This window comes from Peromyscus leucopus, chromosome 6 (assembly GCF_004664715.2).
Source record: "Peromyscus leucopus breed LL Stock chromosome 6, UCI_PerLeu_2.1, whole genome shotgun sequence".
NCBI lineage: Eukaryota > Metazoa > Chordata > Mammalia > Rodentia > Cricetidae > Peromyscus > Peromyscus leucopus.
In genome coordinates, this window is record NC_051068.1 from 33,208,474 (window position 1) to 33,229,595 (window position 21,122).

At 44.6% G+C, this 21,122-nt stretch overlaps 1 protein-coding gene across 1 annotated transcript in view; it reads right to left on the bottom strand.

The window, feature by feature from the left end:
* Positions 1-21,122, bottom strand: part of Frem2 (FRAS1 related extracellular matrix 2) — a 143,055-nt gene that overhangs the window by 77,561 nt on the left and 44,372 nt on the right. The window contains 2 exon segments of the mRNA XM_028873355.2: positions 909-1,139; positions 5,832-5,978. Coding sequence (XP_028729188.1) covers positions 909-1,139; positions 5,832-5,978 — 378 coding nt within the window.

Here is a 21,122-nt window from a genome sequence, read left to right on the forward strand (position 1 = left end):
GGTCCGGCCTCTTTAGTTATGCCGAGTCTTTTAATACAGGGATTTGCTTGTGAGTCTCCATTTTTATGAACTCAGCAGATTGCATCTTTGTAGAGCATTTAAGAATGTCCTGACTGACAAAATAAAGCAGGCTGGCAGTTTAAAAGAAAGAAAGTCATGTCTGGCTTCTGACAGCACTTCCACTTTAGAAGTCTCGATGAGGTGTGCCAGGCCTCAAAAAGCCATTCACACACACACACACACACACACACACACACACACACACACACACACACACACCCGCACCCCCTCACCTCCATATTCCCCAACTCAAATACACATCAAGACGAACCAGGATTGTATGCAAGGGTCAGGAAAAGGTCAGCTCACAAGAACACTGATGTTCATTTTCACGACATCAGCCAAGCACACACGTTGACAAGGAAAGCCACCGAAGAGAAATTCAGAGCAGTGACTCGGGACAGCTCCCCACAGAAAGGAGGGAGGTAGGTAACTTCGGGGTGCGTACTATACCTCACAGGTGGAAAGAGTAAAATGTAACAAATTAAGCCCAGAATGGTCTGACTCTCAAACCATTTGCTTAAAAGGTATTCTAAGACACCTGAAAGACTTCAAAGCTAATGAGTTGATGCCACAAAAACGGGAGGAACCAACCACACTGGTTCTAAGACTAGAGTGATACTCACGGAAAGGATTAGTGCTACTGCAGTTAATTTACCTGAGATATAGCGTCCCTTCACTACTGTTACATTTCCCTCTTTCCATCAATATACCTGAGAATTCTAAAGAATCTAGAAAATTCTCTGTATAGAAGGTTCAAATAGTGACTTTAAACTTCTCCATAAGGAAGGCACTTTGTCCTCCAAACCCAACAACAAGGACATAAGGGAGATGCTGATCACACTCACCATCGCCTGGGTCGATGATCTCCACAGTCGTCACTGTGGGGAACTCCAGGACTGCCAGCACAGGCTCAGAGAGAACCACCTGGAAGGTCTCCGAGTGCTCATGTTCCCCGTCGCTCAAGATGCGCACTCTCCACGAGGCCCTGGTCTGGCCGGGGTTGAACTGCACCTGTTTCTGGGCCTTGCCCTTGAAGTCCCTATCTCGTTCTGCAGTGCCGTCCCTTGTGGTGATGCCTGCAGAGACAATGGAATTCATTCCTCTTAGAACACACGGGACCATCCCTCTCTCTCTTTGTTACCTTGCTGGGCTCTGCCTTCATTGCTGAATCTCTATCAGAGACTAAAACAAAACAAAATTGCCTTAGCGTGCTTACATAAGATTACTTTGTCCCCACGGTGGTGGCGAGCGCCTTTAATCCCTGCACTTGGGAGGCAGAGGCAGAGGCAGGGGGGATCTCTGTGAGTTCGAAGCCAGTCTGGTCTACAGAGCTAGTTTCAGGGTACACAGAGAAACCCTGTCTCGAAAAACCAAAAACCGAAAAAAAAAAAAAAAAAAAAAAGAAAAGAAAGATTACTCTGAATATATCTGAATATACCACAGGTTGCTGTTAATCTTAAACTGAAGATGGAAATAAAAGTTTTGTAAAAAGCATTTGTCATATAGTCCTCAGAAAAACACCACACAGGTAAGTATCTCACATATGCAGCAGCGGATACAGCATGGCTTATTTGATGTCAAAGGACAAAGGCCCCAAACAGGAGCAAAGCTCTGTGTCGGGTTGAGTTCTGCAGATCTCCCATTAGTGCCCTGCTCCCAGTGCACACAGTGGGGCAGGCAGCGCCCCTTGGACCCACCACAATCACCGCAGCAGGACCAGCAGAACCCTGTAGGTGGCCTCTGGCAGCTGCTGTCTGCCTGGCTGAATTTCCTTTCATTAGCAATGGACTCTTTCCAGAAGAGTCGAAAGACAGTTAAAGCTAAGGAGGAATTCATCCAACACAGGGCACAGCCTCCAGTTTCAGGTCCATTTATCAGAGGACAGCAAAGTCCTTCACCTGATGAAGCACGGGTCGCAATAACGAATGCCCGTCACTGCTACTGAAAACACCCACAACGGTTCACTTCAGTCAGCAAATGAAGCTCCTTTTGTGTCTTCCCTCACATGGAAAAATAGTGCAGGGCTAAAGCAAGGTGCTCTTGATAGTGTGGGGGCTGAACCAAGGTGCTCTTGGGCTGAGAAAATGGACTTTCATCCCTCTCAGCCACCCAGCAATAGACTGCAAACCAATTATTATGCTCACCACTCCCAGTTTATGAGACACTCTGGTGAAGTGGTTACCAGAGTGGGCCCTGGGACTCGGAGTAGTTGGGACTATCACATTTTCTCTCTTTGCTCACCTGTGAAGTGGAAGATATAAAGTATCTTTCTTGTGGGGTTAAGATCTGTAGGGTACTGGGGGCTAGTCTTGACGTGTACAGAGAAAGACTCGGCATACATTAACAACTATTTTCATTTTGTAGGCCCATTGTCTAATGCAGCGCCACAGTCAGGACTGAAGGTCTTGGGGGAAATAGTGAATGAAGGGTTATGAGAAGAGAGAGAGATTGGTAACGCACTCAGTAGACTTGGATGCCTTTTGCCATTAACAGAGGTTTAATAACTAGTGGCAGTGACAGCCTTGAGAGGCAAAGACTATCATCAAATACAAAGGCACGTTTAGTTCATTAGTGGATTGTCAGAATTTGTTAGATACCACAGAGATATCAGCATGTCTAATTACTGCTAAGAAATGGAGGCAGCTGAGCTGATCATGAGAAGGATGGGATATAAAGAAACCGTGGTTCACAGACACAATGGAATTTCAGTCGGCCACACAGGAAAAAGGAATCATGACAGTTCCAGGATAATGTACTGGACAGAACTGAAAACCGTTACGGTAAGTGAAATACGCAAGAAGCAGAAAGGCAAACACATGGGTTTTCTTTAATGTGAAATCTGGGTAGGAGTGTGTGTGTGTGTGTGTGTGTGTGTGTGTGTGTGTGTGTGTGTGTGTAAGCTGTGGAAAGTATAAAGGAGAGGATGAGAGGAGGAAAGAGTCGAGGAAGTGAGGGTAACAGAATTCACGCCACAAGAAAGCAGAAAGCGCAGAAAGGAGGGTTGGAAGAGGGCAGTAGCAGAAGATGAGCAAGAACAAAGCATGATATGAATACACGAAAATGCCATAGTCGCTGGGCGGTGGTGAAGCACGCCTTTAATCCCAGCACCCAGGAGGCAGAGCCTAATGGATCTCTGTGAGTTTGAGGCCAGCCTGGGCTACAGAGCGAGGATCCAGGACAGGCACCAAAACTACACAGAGAAACCCTGTTTTGAAAAACCAAAAGAAAAAAGAAAGAAAGAAAGGAAGGAAGGAAGGAAGAAAGAAAAAAGAAAGAAAAAAAAAGAAATGCCATAGTAAAACTCATTACTTTACACGTCAACCTTAAGATTTAATTATAAGAAGCTTGTTATGGTTTAAACATGAAGTGTTCTCCTCAGCTAATGCTTTGAATGTGAGGGCCGCATCTGCTGGCTTTATTTTAAAGGTTGTATGGCCTGGGTGGCTGCAGCGGGTCACTAGGGTCAGGCCTTATAGCTGCCCCCGGGGCTGGGCTAGCACTTCCTGTTTTCTGGTCAACCGAGATGTGAGCAGCGCCCTCTCCTGCTCCAGCCGACACAGTTGGGGCCACGCCTGCCCCCTGCACTCACTGCCACTGGTGGGTGATTCTCCTTCCCTCAAGTTGCTTTGGTGAGGGGTTCTGTCGCAGCAAATGCAAACAGGATTTAACACAGGGTTCCAAGATGAAGAGTCAGCTCCGGGAACATGTACTTACAAGTCTTACATCATTTTTGATTTACTAATTGTACTCCAGTGATATTCTATCTGCAGCTACAGTGCAATCTTAAGTCTATAAGTGGAAGTGGAAATTTTATGGGACCAACATCTTCACTGTAGACTTCTATAAGTCTGCTTTGCATTTCACTTGACCCCTGATCCAGGTCTTGGCATAATTTCAGGGCCAACTTCAACGATGGACAGATATGGACATACAGAGAGACGTGGACACACAGGGTCTTTCTAATTTTCTTCCACCCCAGTTTACTGAGTAGCTGTGTGAGGCGAACCCAGGAGAGCTATGGAGCCTTTGTAGAATTGCTGGTAGTCACACTCACAGGAAACCAGAGTTGGGCCAAACAAAGAACTTAGGAAAATGCATTAGCATTCCACTGAAGAAGAATAATTTAAAAAAAAAAAAAAAGGAGAGAGAAAAAATTTCAGACTTGAAAGTCTTTCAAATACTTTTCCATGGTTAACTTTCTCAGTGTTATCCGTGGGATAATTGTGAACTCAAATCACATAAACTTGCCAAGAGTGGGAAAGGATGCAAATAGAAGTATGGTTGATCAGTGCCGAGGTGCTCTGCTCTCCCTCGTTCTCAGCACAGTTTATTCCCGGTGGTTTCAGGCACAAAGCGCCGTTGAAGCTGACCTCTCGCTGACAGTAAACATGGGGATGTGCAGACCGGGGAACACTTGCAGAAAGGGGATCGGTAAGAACATCTGCTGCGCCCCAGGAGTCAAACAGACTGGGAAGAGCAGTCTTGTGGACGCGCAGCAGGTGAAGGGCTAGGAGGTGCTGCCCCGGCTGACGGTGGACAGGCCTCTTCTCAAAAGTTAAAAAATAACACAAATAAAAACCCTGTTTTTAAAGCAAAGAATAATTAATATCCAGAGTCCAAACGTGGCAGGGGGCAACACTGTTTAGTGGAGGGACGTCTCTGTTGATAGGGATCTAATGTTTTTTATTTATTTATTTATTTATTTATTTATTTATTTATTTATTTATTTTTGGTTTTTGGAGACAGTGTTTCTCTGTGTAGTTTTGGTGCCTTTCCTGGAACTTACTCTGTAGACCAGGCTGGCCTCAAACTCACAGAGATTCGCCTGGCTCTGTCTCCTGAGTGCTGGGATTAAAGGTGTGCGCCACCACTGCCCGGCCGGGATTTAATAATGTTTAAAGGGTGACAGGCCAGTGCAATTTCAAAGTAATAATTTCAGAGACAACCCTTTTATTTTTGCCAATCCTTCCCAAGTTTCCTATCGTGATTAATAATTTCCCTCTCCAAAGCCCCTCTGCATGTATCCATTCTATGAAATGTGTGGATCTCAATCCAAAGCTCCTCTGCATGTATCCAATCTATAAAATGTGTGGTTCTCAAAATGGTATCATTGCTTGGGGTTTACTGCCACTTTACATTAACGTACTCAGTATTCTGCATCAACTCTACTTCATCCATTTCCCTACTTTATGATTATATGAGATGAAATGTGGCCTTGAATGGGAGTTGAAGAAAGGTTTTCTTCATTTGCTCTTGACTCTTGGTCTTACTAAACAAGGCAGAAGAAAATGACTAAGGTTTACCATGTAACATTTTAACGTATACTGATCAGTACGTTGATGTACTGGTTAAGAAGGAACTTTGGTGAGCCACACACTCAGCCCACGGTGAGTTAGCACTTTGATGCCTAGCAACTCCCTGAACACATTTTGCTTATTCATTAAAGTAGCTGTCATGTGTATTTACACTGCTGTTTTAGCTGACTTGTACCTGGGGATAAATTAGATTCACATTAGTTTATTCTAACCTAGTGACATTTGATTTTATTTTTGAATTCATCTGTAATTACTTCCAATTTTGTGAACTTATTTTACACCAGAGAAAGGTCACACCCTGATACACATCTGTTGATAAGATCTCTCACTAGTTAAAAATCAAATATCAACATCTCACTAAGATTTAAACACGGATTAGTGACCTAAATCAGTGCTGTGCTTTAATGACAAGAGAAAAGTTTTAACCACATATGAAGTACAAATTAAACTTACTTATAAATGAAGTTTCTCCCAGGTACCCTCTGCGTTTAAGAACAATATCTAGAAATTTGGAATCTTCGTTGACCAGGTAGTATTCCTTTTCAAAGGAGATCCATGCCCAGTTCAGTCGAAAATGCTGGTTGGTTAACTTGTTTCCACCTGCAAAATAAGAATGTAAAATTTCACATCCCTGCTTTCTTGAATGAATGGCCTTAACAACCCACAAACTACGCAATGCTGAAAAGAATACTGCTGGATTTAACACACAACTCGGGAACATGTGTGTGGAGGTAGAGCCAACCTCTCCGTGACTGTCAACCATTCACAGACGATACGCTCTTTCCGAAATTCTTCCTTCTTTCAGGATGAGAGCTTGGGAAGAAGAAAGGAGCATGTAGTATTCTGAAGCCAAGAAAGTCATAAAATAGGGAGGGTTGGATCTGGGAAGAGCAGGGGATGAATATGAACAAAATACCTTGTATGTACTGACAGTTAATACAAAGATATATATTTTTAAGTCATTCACCACAAGGTGCCGCTGGAGAGCAAGCTTCTGTCTATAGAGGGCTGCAATGTTCCTACACACACAAAAACCTTCACAAATACCTTTTTCTGGTTCACAGAGCAATTGGGTGGAAGGCTTTAATTATAACCACTTAAAGAAAAACAAATATTCCTTCTCCACCCCCCTTCCCACTAGACTCCACTCCATTCCTGAGAGCAAACAGACAACCTTTTTCATGGGCTCCCCCACTCCCCCCACCTTCCCACCAGAATGGAGCTGGCTGCCTCTAGGGAGAAAATGGACCTTGTGTGTGATCTCTAACGTGAGAGCTACTCTGTTGGGGAAATGAAAGAATGGTTATCAGCTGATCACTCCACACCTATCCCTCAATATCCTTTGATCTATGAGGTTTATAAACAAAGACATCACTAATTCCTTTGAAGTCTTTCTGGAAAAGAGTTAGGGGGACAGGGCCTAAATAACAAACACGGCTAACGGCACAATTTGTATTCTAGTTTCTTCTTTTTCGAGTCCACACAAAGAGAGCTACGGTAGAGAAAAATGAGATGGAGAAATGTCAAGACGCTCGTTGACTGGGTGAAAATCTACACAAGGAGAAGGAGTCATGGGAGAAAACGCAGTCTGTTTTCTCTGAAATTTTTATAAGCAAAAAGCACAGGGACTTTGAGTTATCGACTCTCACTCCTGAAAACCAAAGGCAGTGCCTCATGCCGCCGAGACCATGCCGGGAAACCGGTTTTCCTCAACGCATGCAAGAAGCCAAAGGATGTTTTATCCCTCGACCCTGCCAGTCTTCCATGGGAGGTCTGCTCCCAAAGAAGTCAAAATAGATTTGTAAGGAAGCACTCACTGTGAGAGTTCCCATCCCTGGCCAGCCTGAAAAACTCAAGGCTTACTGTACCCTACTGCATCTAACCCTACCAGACCTTCCCATCACTACGCAGCAGATACAGTAGATACAGGGCCGGAGCTGCAACTCCTTGGTAGCACTTTTGCCCAGTGTATGCAATGTCCCGGGTTCAATCCCCAGTACTGCCAAATGGTTATACCAGCACAGAAATCAATAAATACGAAATTCTTATTGAAGCACCTAAAATTGAAATGCAGAAATGACAACATGTGCTACAGATGCAGCTACATAAAACGCACTGTACACACAGGGTTATTTTATGCTTGAAGTTGATGAGGTGCTGGACAACTCAGTTTTTCAGTTAATTTTTGGTTTGTCTGTTATTTGATTGTCTGCTGGTTTGGATTTTGAGACAGAGTCTTACTATATAATTCAAAGCAGCAGACTTGCAACTTGGAATACTCTTACCCTAGTCTCATGAATTCAGGTGAACAAACACACCCTCTACAATTACTTTTTTGTTTTGTTTTGTTTTTGTTTTTAGAGACAGGGTTTCTCCGTGTAGTTTTGGTGCCTGTCCTGGATCTCACTCTGTAGACCAGGCTGGCCTTGAACTCACAGAGATTCACCTGGCTCCTGAGTGCTGGGATTAAAGGTGTGTGCCACCGCTGCCCGGCTTACAATTATTTTTTAAATTAGTCTTTTTTAGTATTTATTTTAATATTTCATGTGTATGTGTTTTTGCTTGCATATATGTCTGTGCATCATGTGCCTGCCTGGTGCCTGTGGAGGCCAGAAGAAGATATCAGATCCCCTGGACCTGGAGTTATAGGTGGTTATGAGCCACCATGTGGGTGTTAGGAACACAACCACGTTCTGTTGCCATGCCATAGGCCCAAAGGATGAGGGCCAATTGTTCACATAAACCAAAGTAGACCTGTGTTCTTATCATGATGGTTATCTCAGGCATGTTTTTTACAGCAGAGAAAACCTGATCTAACTGATTACATAGTTTATGAACAGCTAGAAGAGAGTTTGAAGGTTCTGATATGAAGAAAGGAGAAAGAGATGAAGCACTAACTACCTGGTGTAAGTGGTACACATTGTGCACACAGACGGGAATATCACCCTGCGCCATCCCTTGTACAGGAAGAGATCCGGTCATAGCCAGCCCTTCATTGTTTTGTATATGAACTCGGCGGCAGGGTTTGCATGCTCCACTGTCTCCTGACCACCACCCTTCACTCTTCTGCTCCTCTTGGATAAGTCGATATTCCAAATGTGACAATATTTAGCCAGTTTTACAATTTGATTCTCTTTCCTGAAGTAGCCCGAGAAATAGCGATCTCTTCTAAATACTACACATTGAAGAATATTGGGGGGTGGAAGGCTTTGTTCCCCCCCCCGAATGAATCAAAACACCCCAGCTAACCTTAGCACTCGCTGGCCCCTTTATTGAATTAGTTTTACTATGCAATACTTTTCACAGCCTCATTTCCTAAATATAGTTATTTTCTGTCTGATCATTTCTACCTCTTCTGACTCCAATCCCTGATCTAGAGGACAGGCAGTTAATTTTGGTTATTGTTAGAAAAAATAATTACTGAATGGAGTAGAATTCTATGACTTTGGTTAAAGAAATGCCTCATTTACTGGGTCATATGAATTTCTACATAAGTGTAACCTATTGAGTTCAGTACTGAATCCTTTCATTTAAAAATACTGTTTTTAAGGATACATCTAAATTGCCCTTCGTTTTGAAATAGGTACCAAATTACTACTGGCTTGTCCACAGTTCAAAATCCCATATAGCTGAACAAATATTTCCATGGGTCCACAGCACTTTGAGATTTCATTAAAAGAAAACCAGAAACAATATCAGGAGCCTTTGCTTTTGTAATACTCCATGAGATGGTCTAGGTTAATTATCACAGTAATTCAGAATTTATCATAAAGCTAGGATTTTTCAATGGTTATTTAACTAGAGAGCACCAAGTCACACCTGTGTAAGTCCAAATTCAAAACAATTCAATGCCACCTGACACCTCTGAACACGTGAGCCATCCTTAGGTTTAGAACTTGCAGCATCTCAGCGGTCACTTGTGTAGGAAGATGCTGGGACTAAGCTTTTCTGACTTTTACTCCATGTGTTTAGAGTATGATCTGTTCTGGAGAATTGAACTGTGTTTTAACCTAAACAGTGGAAATTGCCTTTGTTTATTATATACCATGTAAACGCCTCTAGCCTCAATAGATGGGAATAATACATGTTAATGCTGTAACTAAGGCTACATGACCGAATGTGAACATTTATATGAAATTAACCAGCTTAAAAATCAGACACATTTTATTTGCGTGTGACTGGCTGCCTTTCTAAAGTAGATGCCCCCGGTGTCTCAGATGCCTGAGGAGCTGGAAACAAATTAAGGCCCTTGGCTTGTGCCATAAATCTACACAACAGGTGCCTGACAGCTGATAACTACACTCCCAAATGCTTTGTTCCCAAACCCTGACACCAAAGCCAGCAAGGTTTTGATGAGAAGGTCCCCTTTGAACTTTTCCAGCTGGTCCTTAGGAGTCTGCAATTTCCTCTGTCAGTTCAAACTCAGTAGTTACTTTAGAATAACAAAGAATCGCAGCTCTTCAATGATCACTCCCTAGAAACACTGGCTTTCCTGATTTCCCTTAAGACAAAGGACACTTAATAACCACAGCACAGTGTGCACCACCCTGACTTGTGTTGTTGGGGGAGGATGCCCAGCATTTAGCTTTAATAAGGCGTCTGTCCTTAGACAAAAGTTAGGTAGCAGAAAAATGTTCTTTTATGGTAAATTCCACTTGCCAAGAGTAAAGTTCAATCTGGAGACTTCCCTAGGAGTCAAAAATGCATCCATAATGAAACAAAAGCTAATCTGGATTTAACCTTTTAAACCCAAAGCTAGAGACAGATATTTAAGGGCCGGGCATGTGGGTCAATGGGAGAGTGCTTACCTAGAAATGAGTGCTTATACTGGAAAAGATTTAAGGTACAATTATCTGATCTATAGGGGAAATTGTGTCACTTTATTTTTAAGCAAATTTTAGGAAGTTTTGTTCTTTAGAAGCATGCCAGGTTCAATCGCCATCAGGACCAGAGTTGGTGAGATTTCGGCTATGCTTATGGGAGTTGGTGATTCCCACTATGCTCATGTAAAGGGTTCTTTTCACCGTATGTCTGTGACAAGATGCTTCTCTAACTTTGCACTGGCCTTGGGCTCTTCACAGGAGAAACTGTCAGCGATAGAACCAGCCCCCTGACCTTAAAGTCAGGCTGATTTTACGGCTTCCTGAACACTGCCTGGCACAAACCATAAGCCAGCTGGGTCTTTGGATCTCAGGAGTTGGCGGTCAGCTATGGGGCAAGGCGCATGTGCGGGCACGAAGCACACAAGCCGGAGACTGTCGAGGACTTTGAGGTGCTGCCCTGCAACTGAGAGGCTGCATGAGGAGAAGGGATTGAGTCATCCAGAGGGAATCAGAGACAACACTTGGAAGAGACCGTGTTTAAATGGGCCTTAAGTCAGGACGGCATTTGGACATTCAGGATGGTGGAGAGAAAGGGGCTTCTGGGTGAGAAGTCCAGGAACAAGAGAACTTCAAAGAATTCAGTGTCCCAGGAGCTCAGGGGATTTGCTACATATTAATTTTTACTCTTTTTGCTATTTAAGCCATTGGAAATTAGAGACAAGAAGTTGATGCTGTAGATGAGGTTCACCCGAAGTTTGACTTGAAGGTGGGAGGGGTTGGTGCATGCTCAGGTGACAAGGACACACAGATATGAACATCTTAGACTCTGAAGCCTCTGTGACTGATGGGAGGCGGACCAAGAACTGCCCTACTTTTTATCGTTTTCCAGACTACTTAATACATCGAATGCTTATTTTAGCTTAGTTAATTAGTGTGTTTCAGTTAAAGGCATCAAAATTACTGACATTAATGAATCGTTTTTCCCTTTCATTCTGGGTAACCCCACCCCACCCCCAACCCCGCTTCCTCTGCCTTATATGCTGCATGGAAGAGGCCGCACAGAACTAGGGGTCAGAGCCCCTGAGCAGTGAAAGAACTTGGAGAGAATGTGTAGGGAGAGAAGTGGAAGGGCACGGGGCACAGATGCTTCTTATTCCGTGTGTGTGTGGTATGTGGGCACATGCACACACGCCACACACACATACATACACACACACACACACACACACACACACATGCACACACCACACACACACACATACACACACACACACACACACACACACACACACACATACACACACACATACACATACATACACACACATACACACACACGCACATGCACACACACACACACACACACACACACACACACACACACACATACACACACACACACACACACACACACACACACAGCTACCTTTAGGAGCAGCATAAAGAAATGTACCCTTCACAGCGAAGAGAGTGATGGAGACATGACATCTTCAGAGCTGCCTCATGAACATCGCAGGGTGTAGCCTAAGTATGGCTTAGTCCATATTTTATTATCCTTTATACAATATATAATATATTGTTGATTTTGTATATTTATATAATACATATATTATTGATTTTGTGTGTGCACTGTGTGGGCCCATGCTTGAAACAGTCTGAGTGTGGAGGCAGAGGACGGCTTGGAGTTGGGAGTCAGCACTCTCTGCTGCCAGGTGGGTTATGGGGACTGAACTGAAGTCGTCAGAGTTGGTGACGTGTGTACCTGCTGAGCCATCTCACCCACCTTACTCTCTGTTCTTGTGTGGCCTCTACAGATGAGCAGTTGTCAGCTGATGTGATGGAGGCTGACAAACACCCCCTCGCCCCCCTTAGAAGCCAAGGGTACCACAGTCCACAGTGTGCCTCGTAGTCTGTCCCTTTGGGGTGTGCTTCATCATATACACTTCCACACCTGCTGTAGAAGGGGGCGCGTGATGTGTACTGGGACACGAGGCTCCAAAGGGTTAAATTCACATTCACAGACTGCACCAAAGGTTGATATAGAATACCCCATCCACATGAAACTTCCATTCTGTATTTGCAAATCCATCTACCTATAACAACTGATCCACAATCCCTAACATCAATACGAGGCATTTCAGTGGCCGGTCTTGAGCATGGGTGTGTTGGGCTTAAGTTTTAAATCACCTCATACTCTGCTTCCTTCTCACAGCTCTCACTCTATGAATGTTTCCAGTTCATAATCTATTTAGTGACACATCTCTGCTGGTAACTTCATTATTTAAAATGTTCCCAGATCAAGGTGATACAATGTCTAATATTCGTAAACCCAAGAAAGCTATAATGTACCCTATAAAGAATGTATAGGTGTCGGCTAAGTTTTATTCAAGTCTCAGTCGAGGTCGTTTGGGCGTGTGCGCAATGTTGGTCCCAACTCTCATTAAATAAGGCGTTGTTGGACAGAAGTACAATAACTAAAACAAAGCTATAGGCTGATGAAATGAATCTGTGGTTTTTTTAAGACAGGGTTTCTCTGTGTAGCCCTGGCTGTCCTGGTACTCACTCTGTAGACCAGGCTGGCCTCACACTTACAGAGATCCACCTGCCTCTGCTTCCTGAGTGCTGGGATTAAAGGCGTGCGCCATCACCACCTGGCTGATAAAGTAAATTTAGGAAACCTGTCCCTGTATTTTCTGTAGGGACAATCATTCAGTTTTTACCAATTAGAATTCACGGTGATCTTTTAGAACCTAATATAGTGGATATTGAAAATCACTGTGTTCATTCAGTCCAAATCACAGGTTACTCTTCTGAGACACAACAAAATTCATCACAGAACCAGTCCTCTCCGTGGCTTCTGCTCAGGAGTGTGGACTGGCAGGAACTCTGCTGCATTCACGGATAGGGAACACCTGCCTTCCTGACCATCAGAAAACCAGGAAACAGACATCACTGTGGTTCATGTTTGAAGGGCGCTCTATCTCCCGCGCCGCTGCCTATCTCAAGCTGAAGGTAGACAAACAGAACCCACGGCATTGTGATGAACACAGATTTAACAACAGGCACCGAGTGGAGTTTTGTGCAGGTGCACCCCTAATCCTGACAGAGAGTACTGAAGCCATTCTGGGGGCCAGGCCTATGACACTTATGTGGGGAACTGAGGGACCAGCTGCAAGGATGCTGATGTTCTTGGGCAAGAGAAAGCACTCACCATAACGGAAGTGACGTCAGGCACAATAGTAGCCGGTGCAGAAAATTTTACTAAGTATGAAGCAGAAAACCAAGGTGGGCTCCAACTTTGACTCCTGTCTAAGATCTCTTTAGGAAAAGAGAAAATAGTCAGTGGATATTTGAATCTTTTTCATGTCACCGTTTTGGAAGTCCTTTTCCTTCAAATACAGAGTAACAGAAAAAAATTACCACACAGCTCTAGGGCCAACCCTGGGGGTACCTAGGGGCACGCATTCCCTGCTGTAGGGAAGCTAGACATAACTGCCAAGATTACCAGTAGGTTGGGCTGATACTACAGGTTAGGGCTGATTGCAGAGACTGCCTACCCTTTGCCAGAAGGGCTGTGAAAATGATATTTAATAGCCAGAAGCACTAGATTGGTTCTGCCAGGGTTAACACTTTGCAAAAGGAACACACGAACGGGGTAAACTGGCTGAACTCAGCTCAGACTTGGGGACCCTGCAAGGATGCGGTGAGGAACGTGGACAGGTTGCAGGCCATAGTCAGCATAATTTGAATGAAACACTCATTATCCCCATCCAGCACACAGTAGGCCCACAAGTCAGGGATTTCTGCATTCTGTGAACCAGGTGGGCTGGAGTGGGGTTAAATCCCTGAAGAGACTGTGTCGGGGCTGATTTAACACTGACTTCCAGTGATCTTTTCTCTGCTTCCTCCCGGTCATCTGATGAGTTCATTCAGGTCAACGTTGAATTTCAGGCCATGCTAGCATCCTTTTAATGGTCTCAAGTTAATGAACTCATCAACTGATGCCATGGGATAGAAGCACCACACTCTGAGTGAATGTCCCTCCACTGTTGGCAAAGACCCTGGTGCTAACATATAATGAGGCCGCCGGAGAGTAAGAATTCGATGGAAAAGCAGAGGACGGGCAGAAAAATGACCACAAGTTAAGAGTTCAGAGTCTCTCATTTCAGGCAGGGATTTGGAGGCTCCTCAAGGCTGAGCTGAGGAGGCTGGGAGGAACCAGCAGCCCCCAGCTGGGTAGGAGCTGCAAGCCTGAGCCTTCAGGGGTCTTTCCATTATCTAAGTACCCCTCCTCCCAAGCCTCAAACACTCCCCACCCCCCACCCGCAGCCAGCAAACAAGGAATCAAAATAAAAAGGAATGTGCTTATTTTCATCCTTGCAACCACAAAAACGGAAGAACCACAGATTCCCATCTTCTGACCTAGGGTTTGAGCAGTCTTTGCTACAACAAGCCTGACTGGTCGTGTCACATGTCACATGCTGAGTGAGCCTTCACCCCGGTGGTATGCACACCCAGGATGAGGAATTCCGGTGCACATCCACCTGAATGTGCACCTGAAGAGGTCAAAGGACAAAGTAAACACAGGTAATTGCAAGCTGAACTCTCACCCACTATTTCAGGAGCGTTTGCAGTCAACAGTTGTTTCAATTCTTGTCCCGCAGGCAACTACGGATTCTTTCTTTCACTTAATTTTGCCAATCAGGCAATACATTAAAGAAATAATTATGTTGATGAGCAGTCCCAATACAGACAACAGGCATTTTGAGTGGGGATGAATGACAGGCAACTTCTCCTCACTTGCTATTTTACCAAGCTCCAGAAAAGTGTGGTTTCAATGGACTAGAAAGTAATTGTTTTATTGTGAAAGATGAATACATTACTTGGAGGCTGCTCTTGTGGTCCTTTTATAGGTTTATATATTTAGGCATCTCAAATATTAAATATAAAAGCATTAATATATGCATGTGTGTATTTTTAACTTTGGGGAGGTCTTACTTTTTTTCTCTTTTTAAAGCAACCTAGGACTAGTTTGCTATCATCTTCCAATAGAAATAAAAATGTAAGCAAACAAACACTTTCATGGAAGCCCTGACTGCTTTTACAGACAGCAGAGGTAGGAAGATCCACACCCTCATCACCCTCTGGGGAGAGGGAAAAAAAATACCAAAGCAAACACCTGGTGCAGCAAGATTTCACGCACGCCCTGCCTGAAGCTACAAATAAATTTATTAGATCTCTGGCAACATGTTCTTAAAATAAACTTAATGGCCTCCGGGTCTCTGTTCAAACCAAAGCCTAATTCCTTTTGTGGCGCCAGGGCCAGACAGCTCCCCCCACCATCCCAAGAAGAGGGGAGGTGAGGGAGGGGGAGTGGCCCACCCCTCCAGGAGTAGCGGGTTTAGTGTGGCCTGGCTGATTCTCCAGTGAGGTGAGGCTTCTAATTACCACCAGTGTGACAGAACCCCACACACCACAGTGAGATGGGGCCATGCAGCCCGCGGACATCACTGCCCAGCTCCGTTTTGCTGCTGTGTTATAATATCCAAGAACAGACAAGACTATAAAAGTGGAAAAATTATGTTTTAACCATTCTTAATCGGATGGTTAAAAAGGAAACCACAACCACCACCAAACTCTTTATCTTCACTTGATCCATTTAAATTTAAATTTGATGGATGGCGATGATGGCAGATTTGGTTGAGATGGGAGCGGGAAAAGCCATTCCATGATCAGAACACTGCAATTGAACCTTAACTCAGAGAGTGGAAGGCCAGAACGAAGAGGACCCTTCCTGGAGCTAATTTTTGTTTAATTGGTTGGCTGGGCAGTTTGAAATCTGGATTGTTCACACCTTCTCAGCTCTGTTTTTGGCCACAAAATTAAGATTCTGAAATTTGGAATTTCTTTTTGAAGTTATAAGGATTCCGTCCTATGAACTGCACAGATGCATGGGTTTCACTGAGACAGTCTACACTTGCATGCATGGCTCACCCACACTGACCCCCACATCCTCAGTGCCCTCCTCTCCACACTCACGCCCTGGCTCCCTTCTCCCTAACGGTCCATCTTTCCGTTTTGTTTTGTTTTTAAGTTGTAAACTTTAAGTTTCGGCAATTAAAACAAAAACAAAACAATTTTTGGAATTGTGCCTGGTGATCCAGCCATTGCACCTGTGGGAATCAACACGACCTTGCCAGCGGAGAAGAGAAGGAAGGAGGGAAAGCCGTGGAGAGATGGGAGAGAGACAGAGACCTCGGGCAGCCTCCGTGTCACAGGTCGGTTTGTTGTTCCTTCTCATTTATTTCAGATTAGCTTTGCAAAGGGAGCCTTGCTGCTTAACCCGCGGGAGTATTTAATTAGTCAAACCCTTTGGTAACTGGTCTGATCCCTTCAAAGTTAGGCAAGCAAGACAATGGCATTCTCTTGGTGATGTATGTCTCTATTGCACAATAATGTAAGAGCCATTTGTTTACAAAGTTAACTGAGAAGTGGAGGAAGGGTGAGGGGGAAGAGGATAGAAGGAAGGAGGAGGAGAAGGAAAGAGGAGGGAGGAAAAGAAGTAGGAGAAGAATTGAAGCAACCCATTTATCCTCTATGAAATTTGCAAATGTCCACTGTCTACACTTCTTTAACAAGCATGTTTTTTTTGCAGACCAGGCTGACCCTGAACTCAGAGATCCACCTTGCTCTGCCTCCCGGAGTACTGGGATTAAAGGCGTGCGCCACCGCCACCTGGCCAACTGGCTGAAGAGATGGCTCAGCCGTTACAGGCTAGGCTCACAACCAAAAATATAACAAGCATGTTTTTAAAAGGACAACGCTATCTTTTTAAAACACCAAGACTAAGCATTGTGTTTGAAAAATAATTTCAAGCTGGGAACCAATTGCTTTCAAGCTAAAAGTATTTTTTTTTTCAGTTAGAGAAAGGTTGTGTGTGTCTTTTTACTGCTCTTATTTGTTAAGCAACTGTGTCTTAGAGAGGGCAAAATAAATTATTATCAATAAGAAGTAGTATCAGGTGAGCCATGATAAGGCATCCCTGTAAATCTTCAATGGCATTTGGGGATAAAAATTTATATGAGACATTGCCAACGAATTGTGAGACTAATTTTCTTAAGTATTCCAACAAAGTGGTGGCAGGCTGAGCTATTCTTGCAGGTCGTAACGTTGGGTATTCTACGGTGCCTGGGCTTTGCTAAGTCATGTTCATAATGCCCAGGGTGTCTGGTGTCATTTTCAGCCCCTAAGGCAGGAAACCCCAGCATCCCTTTGTTCTGAGCAATCAAACAAACCCCTGTCCAAGCTTCCTGGGGAACTTTGGACTTTGGTGTCCACTTGGTAGAAAATGAAGGTCAGTTGACAAAACGGTCTCCTAGAAGAAAGTAAGCCACATTTTCCCCTCCTTGGTTAATGTGCTGTGCAGGCGGCACATGGCGAACCTGCCGATGGTTTGAGACAAGTCACGACACAGAATTCATACACGTTCCACGCAGGAACTTTTTAAAGGGCATCCTTCAAAAGCAAACACCTTGTCTCTAATATAGTCGAACCCAGTGCTCTCTGGGAGTGGGTGATGATTTTTGCTACTAGGGAACATTTTGACAAAGTCTATAGGCGTTTGTCTGTTTATGCCCTTACACACGTACACACATGCATGTGAGTGCACATGTATATATGTACCTGTGTCTGTACGCACATAGAAGCCAGAAGTGAGCCTTGTGTGTTTTCTTTGATCACTCACTATCCACCTCAGTTCTCTCACTGAGCCTGGAGTTCACCAGTTAGCTGACTGGCCAGTGAGTTCCCGAGACTGCCCTGTCTTGAACCCACACCCATATGCCAAAGCTGCAATTACAGAGAGGAATGATCAAACTTGATTGTATGCGGGTTTGGGGGATCCAAACTCAGGTCTTCATTTTCTGACTGAGCTCTCCCCAGCCCCTTAGACAAGGTGCTCGTGATGTCATAACGGGAGAGCAGAGGGAAGGGGAGATGGGGACTGGCACCTTGGGGAGTCCAGAGGTCTTAACAATACTCAGGACAGACAGACTCCGCTCTGCATCTGCACACAAAGACTTAGAACTATCTCCCCTGGGCTCAGAGGTTAAGAGCACTGGCTGCTTTCCCAGAGGACCTGAGGTCAGTTCCCAGCACCCATATCCGGCGACTCACAACCATCTATAACTCTCGGGGATCAGACGCCTCTGACATGGCACCTGAACTCACACAAACCTACACATACTTTAAAATAATAAAATTATGTCTTAAAAAGAGAATCGTCTGGCACCAAACGTCAAGGTGGCTAATGCAGAGAAGCCTGGGTCCAAGTGCACCTAGTGTAAGCCCGGCAGCCGACTGTCCTGGCAAACCTGTGTTTCTCACTGTGTCTTCAGTCGGCTGATCTCATGTAAGTGCTCAGAACTTCCCCCACCAGTGCAGTTAAGTTGCCAGCAAAAGTGTTGACTTGCTGCAGGAAATGGTTGAGCTGGTAGTTTTCCAATCAGTTAAAATCTACAGCTGATCCTAGGGGCACTTGGGGTGAAGAAGGACATTCCGAAATTCACTGAGTCCAAGTGAAACTCTACATCTGGTTTAGTTTTAATAAGAATCAAGTGCTGGAGGGGTCCCGCTCTGTTCTAGACCTTCCAGCAGATGAGGTTCCACCTGAGAGTTTGAAAGCGCGAAGACAGAAAAGCTCTCCTGATGTCACTGTAGATAAACACAGCTGAGCACAGGACACATGCTATTCAGTTTTCCATTTTCTAGGACTTTTCGTAGCCAAAAGGAGAAATACTGCATATTCAATGCATGCATGCACTTGAACGTAAACACACACACACATACACGCATGTACGCCCGTACACACGTTCATATGCACACATACATGCTCACAATCATGCATATATGCATACATATTCACATACATGCACATTCTCACTTTTCCTTTTACAGACAATGAAACGGTTTCCAAAACTACATACCATATTGGAGCTGGAGAGAAGGCTCAGCGGTTAGGAGGACTGTCTGTTCTTGCAGAGGATCCAGGTTTGGTTTCTAGCACCCACACAGTGCCTAACAACTATCTATAACTCCAGTTCTAGTGGATCTGATGCCCTCTTCTAGCTTCCAAGGGTACAAAGTACTCACGTGGGTACACATACATACATACAGGCAAAACACCCATTCACATCAAAACAAACATCAAAAGCATAGAACATATAGTGCCCTTTACATGTGTCTTCACCAATATGCAGGGGCATTTTTTTCTTTTAGAATCCATATTTTCTGACCATTGGCCCGCACTGTGTGTGGGTTTTTTTTTCACCCCCTCCCCATTCTGCATTGACTAGGAAGGATCTATGCAGCATTGAGCTGTACAAATGGATTCTACTGAAGAAATACCCGGGGGCTCTGAGTCATTACTGTGCCCTGAAGGCCCACAAAGAAGGGGTCCTATTTGTTAAGTGATCTCCAATGATTCCACTAAGTACACCTTGGCACAAGTTGGCTTCCAGTATGCACCAAGACCAGGGCAGAGGGTCCTGTATCTCTGTCATATCATTTTCACTTGCTACATTTGACACCAACAGGTAGGATAGGATTTCACAATTTTCGGGAACAAAATCCAGCACCATCAATAATTTTTTTCCTATCAGTGATACAAATTCTTCTTCCAGATGTGTGATAGCTAATCTGTCAACTTGACAGGATTTAGAATTATACAGGAGACAGACTTCTTGGCACATCGATGAGGGATTATCTAGATTAGCATAACTGGGGTGGGAAGAGGTACCTTAACTGTGGGCAGCACCATTCCATGGGTGGGATGGGGAGCACCATTCCATGGGTTGGAAAGAGCCACCTTAACTGTGGGGAGCACCATTCCATGGGTTGGAAAGAGCCACCTTAACTGTGGGGAGCACCATTCCATGGGTTGGAAAGAGCCACCTTAACTGTGGGGGACACCATTCCATGGGGTGGGAAGAGCCACCTTAACTGTGGGGGACACCATTCCATGGGGTGGGAAGAGCCACCTTAACTGTGGGGACACCATTCCATGGGGTGGGAAGAGCCACCTTCCCTGAGGGAACCATTCCATGGGGTGGAAACAGCCACCTTAACTGAGGGAACCATTCCATGGGGTGGGAAGAGCCACCTTCCCTGAGGGAACCATTCCATGGGGTGAGGTCCTGCACTGAATGAGAAGGTGAAAGGGAGCTGAGCAACAGCATGCATCTCCCAGTGCTTCCTGACTGTGGATGCCATGGGACTCCTCCTGTGTACGTTGTTCCCCGTTGGGTATTTCAACACAGCAGTGGGAAAAGCAGCTAAAGCTGGGTGCTTCTAACTTCCAGTCCAGATGGCAGAGCAGACAGACTCATCTGGAGGATGCCAAGACAAGTGAGTTCCAATCAATACAGCTGCTCCTGCTGTACTTGTCCCATAAAGGCCACACGGGGCATTAGAAACATATACTTATATACTCTGATTTTTGTGAATTAACAATAGAGTGCTCCATTTTTTTTTTTTTAATTAATCGAATGTGGATCATTTGACCAGATCTCTCAGTCCACTAAAGCTATGGCTTTTCATTAATTTTCTGGAGACAAAGATCAGGATTTTCTCCAGCTTAAAAACAAAACAAAACAAAAATCCAGCCAAAGCCGGGAACAATGCAGAGTGATGTCAGCACTGGCTTTCAGTTGGGGCTTAAACTTACTCCCTGTGGACATTTGAGCCCTACCCTTGTCCAACTCGGATAAAGGATTTTCAGGCTTACTGAGAAGAATGCCTCTGCAGCAAGGAAACCTCCAGCTCGGAGGGCACGGGCTAAGCTGGGCTGTGGGAAGGGTAAAACACCGATTAGCAGACACGGACTCTGAAAGCCCACTGTCCACAATTCTGTACTTACTTCTCA